Source organism: Nestor notabilis, unplaced genomic scaffold (genome assembly GCF_000696875.1).
Source record: "Nestor notabilis isolate BGI_N333 unplaced genomic scaffold, ASM69687v1 scaffold7480, whole genome shotgun sequence".
Taxonomy (NCBI): Eukaryota; Metazoa; Chordata; class Aves; order Psittaciformes; family Psittacidae; genus Nestor; species Nestor notabilis.
The window spans coordinates 17285-27921 of NW_009912412.1; the positions used below are offsets into that span (position 1 = coordinate 17285).

The 10637-nt window shown below is 37.0% G+C and overlaps 1 protein-coding gene across 1 annotated transcript; it reads right to left on the reverse strand.

Moving 5' to 3' along the window:
* Positions 1-709: 709 nt before the first annotated feature.
* On the reverse strand, positions 710-10151 carry LOC104409461 (sodium channel protein type 5 subunit alpha-like; the record flags this gene model as incomplete). Its single annotated transcript, XM_010019337.1, has 9 exons — positions 710-1879; positions 3319-3589; positions 4002-4102; positions 4699-4840; positions 6311-6364; positions 6935-7213; positions 8789-8896; positions 9166-9339; positions 9997-10151. Coding segments are annotated over 9 exons (2454 nt in total), but the record flags the coding sequence as incomplete, so codon positions are not given.
* Between the last annotated feature and the right edge of the window lie 486 nt (positions 10152-10637).

Sequence of the window (10637 nt, forward strand, 5' to 3'; positions counted from 1 at the left end):
GGTAAAACTTCTGTAGTAACATTAAGAGTTGTATTTGTTATTTCATTAAGCCGTAGCAACACAACTACAATAGCATACATGCCATGACTTATTCTGTAAATCGATCATATTGGAAGAAGTCCACTACACTGTGGCGTATCTATTGCTCATGCAGTGGCTATGTTTGTACATCAGTCCCCAAACATAAATAAAAAAGGAAATCAGCAGCCCTTTGCTTAACAGGCTTATAATAAGAGTATCAATTAGGAATGGACTAAGGGTAAAATCTAGGTCCTTTCCCTTCAGCAATTTATCTTAACACTAACATTCTTTTTCTGTTCTCCTGTAGATCCATTGGTGCTTGGGCTTTTCTCTGCTTCTTACTCTGGAGGTAATGTCAGCAGATGTTACCTACCACTGCTGTGAATCCACCACAGCACTCAGGTACTACAGGACCTGCTTTGCAGTGGGGTGCCCTTGATTCAACAGATCCAAACCCTTTCTCTACATACGTAAACACTGAGCAAAGCTGAATGCAGCAGAGCCAAAGGCAACAATTTAGCAGCTACCATACTTAATTGTTAACTGATCACGATCAAAAGACTTTGTTCAATAGGAAGGCTGCCTCAGCTGACATGTATTTACAATATCAGACTCTGTGAACATTTTAAAATATTCTTAGCAACATTGTCACTGATGAACTATTGAATGTCTGGAGACTGTTGATTACCTGTAATTTCTCCATTCTCAACCACGAGATTGCCGCTATTGGCTCTTGTGACACTGTCATATGATGGAGGAAAGGATGCTGAGGACAAAGTTTCAGACTTGTCAGGACTCCTACCATAGTTTTCACCCATCATAGATGCAATAAGTCCTTCTTTTTCTGGAGCAGCATCTCCAAGAGTGTCAATACTGCATGTTCTGTGATTGTATGGGTAAGAAGCCTGATTTATAGAGCGCAGGAGCAAATGACTCCTGTAGGCACGCTGGATGACAGTGGCAGATGCTTCCTCTTGCCTGTGTCTGAGTGTGGTAGAGATTGGCTCGTAGGATTTTTTTGATGGATTGGCAGACATGAACTTCTCCTCCATTTGTACTTTTAGAGTATCCAGCTCCCCAGAATCTCCTAACACTCGTTTAGTAAAAGCGAACAAGATGTCCAAGCAGTGGATCCTGTCTCCACTGACCATAGGTAGATCCATTGCTGTGAGTTCAACTTTATTTGGTTTTGGTACCCGTAAAGGTTCAGACAGAGCATCTGCAAAGTCTGAAAGTTCAGAGAAAGTTATAAACTGAGTTGCCTCAGGATCAAACTTCTCCCAGATTTCATAAAAGATGTCAAAGTCATCTTCCCCCAAAGGCTCTGTACTTTCCTCTGTAGCAGCATTGAAATTCTCCAGAATAACAGCTATATACATGTTTACAACAATAAGAAATGACACAATGATGTAACTTACAAAATAAATAATACCTATGGCAGGTTTACCACATTCACCTATAGTACCGTTTATGTTTGGATCACAGAATGGTGGCCCAGTGTTTAAAATAGGACTGAGAAGACCATCCCAACCAGCTGACGTGGTGATTTGGAAGAGACAGAGCATGCTGTTAGCAAAAGTTTGGAAGTTGAATATATCGTCAATGCCATCTTCCATCTTCACATAGGCAAAGTTAGCCATGCCAAAAATGGCATAGATAAACATGACCAGAAAAAGCAAGAGGCCAATGTTGAACAGAGCAGGTAGGGACATCATTAATGCAAAAAGCAGAGTTCGAATTCCTTTGGCTCCCCGGATGAGCCTCAGTATTCGTCCAATCCGAGCCAAGCGAATGACCCTGAAGAGTGTAGGTGGTAAGAAATGTTCAAATGCTTTACCAATGCCAGAAAGCAATAAGGCTAAAATGGAAAGGATAACAACTGGTTAGAATATCACATTTCAGCCTAACTAGTAAGTAGGATGAAATTATAATATCTGTACAATTGAAAATATCTGACGCATGTGTGCTAAGACCCTAACAGAACAATCTTTAATAGGAGTTAGATTTAAAAAAAAGCTGAAATCAACACTTATGAACTACATTCTTCAGCCACCAGAAGATAGTATTTGTTGTACTAAGGATGGTAAACACATTTCTATGTACAACTTCAAACATCCAAATCAGTCAGCGCTCAGTAACTGATGGTTTTCTTTGACACTCATTGCATGAATACTTCAGCAGGTGCAAGTTATGCACTTACCTTCTAAATTTAACTTCAAATACTGACATTACAAAGCTAAACTAAGAAAACAAGACATAATTATGTCATGGTCACCATTTAGATAATATAGTCAAGATATGTATAAGCAAACCCAGTGAGGGACACAGAGGTAGTGCATGCCACTCCACAATGGCTTTTAGTTCATTCAGAGACATAGCTACACAATGATATTATTTTATCTTTAGCTTATGTGATAAATGACAGATCTAGTAGCACTAGAAGAGGTTTGGCTTTCCTAGGTTTTGATACATTTTTTTGATACATTTTTCTGGATTTCCAGTCCAGGAACTTCATTTCTCAAGGAAGAACCATACTCTTACTGGAATCTTCCTTACCCAAAACATAAGTCATACTAAAGAAACAAAATATTTTTCTTCCTCTAAATGCCTTCTGCTATTTTAACAGTAAAGGGCCTAGCAGTTGTTATATTGGCAGAATTCTCAAATTAGCCAGAGCTCTTTACTCCATTCTTCCATTGCAATCCCTACAAATTAAAGCCATGATACATTTGTGTTGTTCTTTTCTGTTCAGTTACACAGTGTAAACCCTTATTTTCAGTCAACCAGCTTTGAGTTTCCAGAAATGGAATTCTATAGTCTATAATTTAATTCCCGTCTTTATATTCTCTGTATTTTTCAATTTTCTATCAAAAACACAGATGACAAAACCCAGCAATTTTTATCTAATCGAAGATTTGTTATTTGACACTAAACCTGTAACGATAGAAATTATCACATAATGTGATACTGGTATGACCAGTTATTCATTCTCCCTTTCAGACTAGGAAAAATCTACCTAAAGAACAATTATGAAAGATTTTACATAACACAAGTGCCTTTATTTTTTAATTAAGAAATTTTCATTAAAAGAAAATAGAAGACATTTTTAAAAAATCTTGTTCCATATTATTTTAATATAATCATGGTGGGGTTTTTTAGTTCTTTTTCCTGGAGACTTTACAGTGTTATGATTTCCATTCCAACACCAATTTGCAGCTGATAAAATTAAATTAACTTTTTTCTGAAAAAGAATCATAATTGATTCAGCAAAGAATTTGCCATACCAATTTTACTTACCAACAAGTGACATGACCACAACAACTAAATCAAATATGTTCCAGGCATTTGAGAAATAGTACTGCCTCAGAGCCACCAATTTCAGTACACATTCTGCAGTAAAGATGGCAACGAAGAGTATATTGATTTTGTTAAGGACGTTAGCCTTTGTTTCACTTTGCTCATAGGTTTCCACCATCATGGTGATCATGTTAAGGCAGATAAGACTCATGACGACAACATCAAAAGCTTGACGTGTTACAATGTCAAAAAGGAAACCTTGGTACCTGTTCTAAAGGAAAAAAATGCGTTGGGCATCAGATATGAAAGCAGGGGGTATTTACCTGTACTTGTTTCGAACAGTCCGAATTTTTATGTTACATAGTCACTCAACTATAGCAAAGTCGGAGAAATTTAAGGTAGAATGTAAAAATGACATTAAAAATCCATTCCCACCCTGGAGTTTAACCAGTTCCAAGGTGAACGTAAAATCCAACAATATTTATGCAGAGAACTTCATAAATATTTAACTTGAAAAATCTTTAAGTGCAACTTTTGGTATGAAATTAACTTTTGAGCACTGAGTACGAATATATAGACAGTTTAAATAATTCATATACAATATATAAACACACAAACTTTTTAGTGAATTAAATAGCGCTTTTGCAATGCATTTTCCTTTTGAAGAATTCAGATAGTCTTACCAGTGGTCTTGGAATGGGTTTTTGAGGTTTCTTGGATCCCAGCTTTTTCATTGCATTGTAATATTTTTTCTGTTCTTCTGTCATAAAGATATCTTCCCCACCTAAGTATTTAAAGAAACGTCAGTGTTATTTAGTCAGAAAGCAACACTATTGTACTTATAAAGTCTAAAATGCTGGAAACTAACATTCCTTCCTTTTTCATGTGTTGCTGGTACTAGCCTTTTCCATAATGTGTGACTGTGTCCAAACCTTACATTCACAGAGCAGAAGTGCAGGGTGACATCCAGCTAGCTCACAAGGCATGAAAGCAAAGGGCCTACTGACAGGAAACCTGGACAGGAACAAATCTTTCCCTGGCTTCCCACATTCTGGTTTTGTTGAATATCCCGACTACTCAACTGTACCAGACCACTTTCTAAACAACAAGTTTCCTGTCATGTTCAGTTCCCCAAAAGGAGCAAAATTTTAAGGGGCAGCAGGGATGTCAGTGCCTTCAAAACATAAGAGATAGATGTTCTAATTATAGCAGAAAAGAATGGAGGCAGAAACTCACCCTGGGTATCACTTCTGCCAACTTAATTACTAATGCTCATGAATGCCAATAGAAGTTTTAGATTTTATATATAAGAAGGACCGTGTTTTCTTAAGATAGAATTGCTCAAGACATAGTAGTTGCCTGAGAGCACAACCGGTATACTTATCTTTTTTTTTTGTTGGTTGAAGTTGTCAATAATAACACCAACAAAGAGATTCAGGGTAAAGAAAGATCCAAAGATGATAAAGATTACAAAGTAGAGATACATAAATAGACTGTGCTCCATTTTCGGCTGTTCATTTTTCTGCAAGGATAAGAAGCAACATGAAAAATGACCAATAACAACATGCACCAAATTCAGAATAATCTTCGTATTGCGGATCTTCTCACGAATTGATTCCAGAATTATAGACCTACTGCTAATTTTGACAAAATTGGCATAGTTTAAAACTACCAATATTTCATAACACAAAATTTTACATGTATATAACACTTCTGGAAGGGGAACAAAATGGTGGAAGAAAGTAATGTTCATATTGGACTACATGATGCATCAGAATTCTAGGATCTCATACAGACATTATTGCTCAGATGCTGTTGTGGGCTGGTTTGTTTTTTTTTTCATTTTCAAATCTGACTTAAAATCCTACAGTTTGAAACTGATTGAGACCTTGCTAAAGTCAATAGAAACAGTTACTGAATTGGACATTTTTGCCATGATTTTCACAATCATTTCAGACACATTGGTTCAGCTTCTTCCAATAAGAATAGGATCTGTAAATTGCTCAGTACTTGAAAAATTAAGCAAACTATTTAGAAGTCTAACTCCAAGCTCTTGCCATTAAAAATATTAGCTTAGATATATTTCTTTCTTCTCAGCAGAAAACTTCTCCAATGGCCATTATGGACAAAAACAAAATCAAAGCAAGAATTTTTTCAAATCAAAACACAAAAAACCCCACTGAAATGCACATGCACAAAATTCATATATGGTTACTTTTAAAATTACTTGATTCTTTTGAACTCATGATCAAATTAAGATAACCTCTTCATTTTAAATTCTTTGCCTCCAAAGACATACCACTTTGTTCTGCATAACATTGGATGATACTTCTAACAAGACAGCAAATGTGACTGACAATATAAACAATAGGCAAAATAGTGCTAGTGATGCTTGACAATGTATTTTAAACGGTTGCTTACCCACAATAGTTCAATTCTTGGTGAAGTTTGGTTTTATGCTTTGGAGTGGACTGTTTTGAAATATTACTGTAAAATATTCAGGTTTACTCTAAGCTTAAGTTTCATCAAATATGATGTGTTAAGGTATAGGTGCTTCCATGTGAATGGGAACTTTCAAGTCCCTGGCTTGCTGATGGACATTCAGTCATTAGTAGAGTCAACATATTATAAAGAGGTGCTCAGCTGAGCAATATAGGTTTCCAAGGTGAGGAGAAATACTGCCTAGATCCTTCTGAGCATATTGACTAGATCTTCATTACCCATGGAGGGCATTTGGAGGTGAACTCAAATGGAAACCTTACGCTATAGTTACCTGCATTTTGGTTGGTGGACCTGGAGCTGAATTCCTCTCCCCATTACAACAGATTAGCTGTAAGACACTATGAATCATTCACAGATTGAATGTTTACATCAGCGGATAAAAATAATCACTGGAAAAATTTAGCATAAACAGCAGAAGTGCAGAAATCATAATGCTTTTGCAGAAAGCAGTAGCATTAACAAAAAATATAGTTTAACTATAGTGACTGACCTCTCGTGAATCTACTGCCGCATACATGATTTCCATCCAACCTTTAAATGTTGCCTAGAATGAGAGATTATGGAAAACATGTTGAACTTTCAAGGTAAAAGTCAGGGTAAATGACACAGACTGGTATGGTCACACAGACACAAAGCATCAAGCTCTGAGTTTAGGGGAACTTGCCTCTGCTGTATGTGAAGCATTTTCAGCCTTATCTGGATATGAAAGCTTGCTAGAGTGGGGCAGAACATGTTGTCCTAGGATGCTGACAGAGCAAACCTTCATTAGCATGGTTTATTAAAGGATTTACAACCTTCATGGCTAAACAATCGGTATTTGGGCAGATTAGGTGAGTATTTGCCCCAGATTTCCTTCTGAGATAGACGCTAGCTCTCAGGCTTGTGAACCTGCTGGGGGATCAAACAGCACTTGTACCCCAGATGCTTACTTTATCACCTGCAAATTCTCTATTTGTGTGAGTGTGCAGCACTAGTGTTTGAACAGCCAGCTACAAGGGAATAGCCAGCTGTATGATACCACTGTTTTCCATCACCCACAGACATGAGTTAGGAGTTGACAGGAGGTCAACTCCACATGACGTGGTGCTGGCTAGTGAAGGCAAGCAGCACTTACCACCTGAAGAAGAGCCAAGTAGCCAGAGCCAACATCATCAAAGTTGACTTTAACATTGATCCAGAATATTTTTCCTGTGTTATTATACATTCTACAGTCTGTTATGTCATTGATTGAATTATTTAATTCTGAATCTTCTTCTGTCAGATTGACACATTTCCCAAACTTCCCAGCAAAGAGGGTCACTCCCATGATGCTAAAGATGAGCCAGAAGATGAGGCAGACAAGCAGAACATTCATGATGGAAGGGATGGCTCCCAAGAGGGCATCGACAACCACCTTGGATGAAACAGGAGAGGAAAAACACACTTAAACAAAGATGGGCTCATGAATTTGCTCAGTGCAATAAGCAGTCAATTAGTCATCTCAGCAAACAGAAACCTGATGTTTTCCAGATTAATACTAGTCACAGCTGGCAGGGGTACCTTGAAAAAAGACTCGAGTCTCTAGTATATCTTAGACTTTCAAAGGAATAATTGAAATAATTTGGTCTGCTGCAAGCCACTACCACGTAAGTGTGAGTCCATTCTCTTTTGATGACTTTCCCTTGGGTTTGGAGTGGGGGATGTTTTGTTTGTTAGTCTTAAGCTTTTATATTATAAATTTTATGAACTATTCATCCATAAGCACTGCTGCAGAAGACTGCATTAAGACTGTAGAAAGTAGTTTTTAAAAGGTCTAGTAATAATCACCCACCAGTATTTTGCTCAATCTATTATTTTCAGTGGATTATGATCATGTTTGGGGTCTATAACCATGAGCTAGGTACTTTTTCTGTGCTAGGTGCTGTACAGCCACAAAAAATGTCCATATAGGTTTTAAGTGCATGCTAAGACATAACAGATTGCTTCATAAAATGGGACAAAGTAAGAAAACCATGAGAATATGGTGAAGGCAGTAAACTCAGCTGTCAGGTAGTAAAGAACAACTTGAAGGACAAGAAGAAAAGTGAAAAAGCTTTGTGAAGGTTTTTGGACACCAGAAAGTACAACGGCATCTGTTTCAAAATTGACTCCAGACATGGAAATTTTGATACATTGTTAATTAATTTTATGCAAGTTTTCTCTGCCTGCACTGTGATAAGATTGCAATTGGAGAACTTTCAGTCTCAATTCCAGAAGATATTCAAGGACAATCTATATCAAGGCTGCATTTCCAGGTAAGTATGTGACAGTGATGCCATAGGTATTTCCATCACCTGTTTTCACATACCAGAGTATATTCCATAGACCAGACTTTTGACCTAATGCCGCTGTGGTTATCATACTGTTTCATGCTGCAGTGTACAGCTGAGTTCTGCATTTGGTCAGTGATAGATTTGCAACTAAGTGTTATTAACATCCAGCAGCTTCACATTGTTCCAGGTGCTCCTTTGATAGAAAAAGGCAGCAAATATCCTACAAACACTCTTGCTTTTTGAAAGAATAAGTCTATTTAGAACAATAATTTAATAGCCTAATTTTCTGTAAATCAGTGCAGTGAAAACTTGTGGAAGGGAGGCAATTCTTTCCTCTAAATTAGCTTGCCGTCAGATTTTGAAAATGAGAATTCTCTATTTTATTTTGGCTATCTCAGTAAGACAGGAACACTAGAATGACTGAGCAGCAATGGAACAAAGTTCTGCCCTGTCTATTTTTAGTTTCAATGGCCCTTAGGATCAATTACTTGAGGAAAGCCTGTAAGTAGCAGCCAAGTACAGAGGAACACAGCAAATGCGCCTTTTAGAAAATCATTTTATAGGTCCTAAACTGAACCTGGGATGGACATGTGAACTTTATAAAGACACATGTCATGAGTTATGAACCCGTTACATGCTTATTATACTGACAAGCTTTAACTTGTATTCAGTCTTACCCTCATTCCCTCAAATCGAGACAATGCTCTTAAGGGCCTCAGAGCTCGGAGAGTCCTAAGAGATTTCATGGGCCCTAATGAGCTGCCTAAGAGGTCTATTAAAGATACCTGAAAGGGAAGACAAAAGAAAGCATTAGCTATGTCCTGACATCTGCTTCCTTTATTCCTGTTTAAAAACAAAAACCAACAAGCAAAAACAAAATCAAAACCCACCAAAACCAAATCTTCCCATATTTTCAGTGCCCTAAGTGCAATATTCTGAAACCATCGCTAAAGGAGGCAAGAGTGCTGTCTTAACTTTGTGTCCAGAAAATAATCGGTAATTCTACTACATCCTGCATCACAAGCCCTGTAGAAACACCAAAGACAGAACTTACCCCTACAATAAGGAAGTCCAGCCAGCACCAGGCATTAGTGAAATACTTCTTGAAGCCATAAGCCACCCATTTCAGGAGCATCTCCAGAAAAAAGATGAAAGTGAACATTTTGTCAAGAAATGACAACATAGTTTTAATGCTTTTTCTCTCATTTATATGTATGTCTTCAAATGCCTGAAATCATAATACATAGATAAACGGTAAAAGTCAGAGATGAGCTTTATAAAATGAAAGTCTAGCATCATTAAGAACCCTTCATCATTCAGTAGGTACCTTACACACATCTAAATGCAAACTTTTACTCGAATCTGTATCAGCTGGTAAATCCGAAATTCTCCCTGTCCCTTCTCTTTGGTTTTCTCTATATAGCACAGCACTGGGGACACACACATCATGCACACTGGAATCCTATAAGGAAAGTATATGTCTTCTGAGAAATTTATTTCAAGAAGTTTATACATTGAAGAGAACTAGGTACTGTTTTTCGAGCTATTAAGAGTCATTTACTTCTTTTAATGATATAAAATCTCCTTTGTATTTCACAAATGTGAAATAACTTCCTGAGAAATATCCAGTATACAACCAGAATAGAAACAGTTTCTGAAATTTATGTATTTTTAGCTTTGCTCATTCTCCCTTATAATTTTTCATAATATGAATAATACATTTACAATAATTACAACAGTGAATAAATGACTGCGATGTGAAGCCTCTTCTCTTCTGGTAAGTTCAAAGATATTTGCTGTGTTTTCTGCTGAAAACAACTTCTCTCTGTGCAAATTAATGTTAAAAATGCTTCTAAATAAGTACACAAAACTGTGCTATACTAACCAGGGCTCCACTGCTCAAAAGAATCATGAATATGATAAAAGATTCAAACCAGGAATGTTCAACAATCTGGTAGCAGGTTTTTCTCAGATTCCACCATGTTTCTTCTCCAGACTTTATGGTACTACCCACATAACAACGAAAGTATCGAACACAACCTAAAGTGAGAGACAGCAATGAACATACAGAAGGAATGTACATGCACGTGAAGGGATGCTCAAGAAACATTTGGGGGGCAGGGAGAAGTCAAAAGTCACATTATCTGCACCATTGCTGGTTGGTTTCCCTGTTCTACCATGAGAAAAAAAGAAAAAGAAAAGAAAAGGAAAAAAGAACATTTAAGTTTGTTTGCCTTGTAACTCCTTTTTACATAAAGTAAGTGAAGCCCTTTTGGACAACTTTCCATTATGTCATAATCTAGCTGACACAGGTTCCCTGAGAGGAGACATCTCCTTTCAAGCTAACCAGATTATTTATTTTATCAGACAACAACACCAGGGCCACCTAACGTTTCCTAACAATCTCACTACAAATCCTTATTAATTTTGCCAAGAATTAACTCACTTTGGCTAACATTTTCCTTGCTGTGTGCTCTATGTTAATTCATGTTTTCATTATCATAGAATCATAGAATGGTTTGAGTT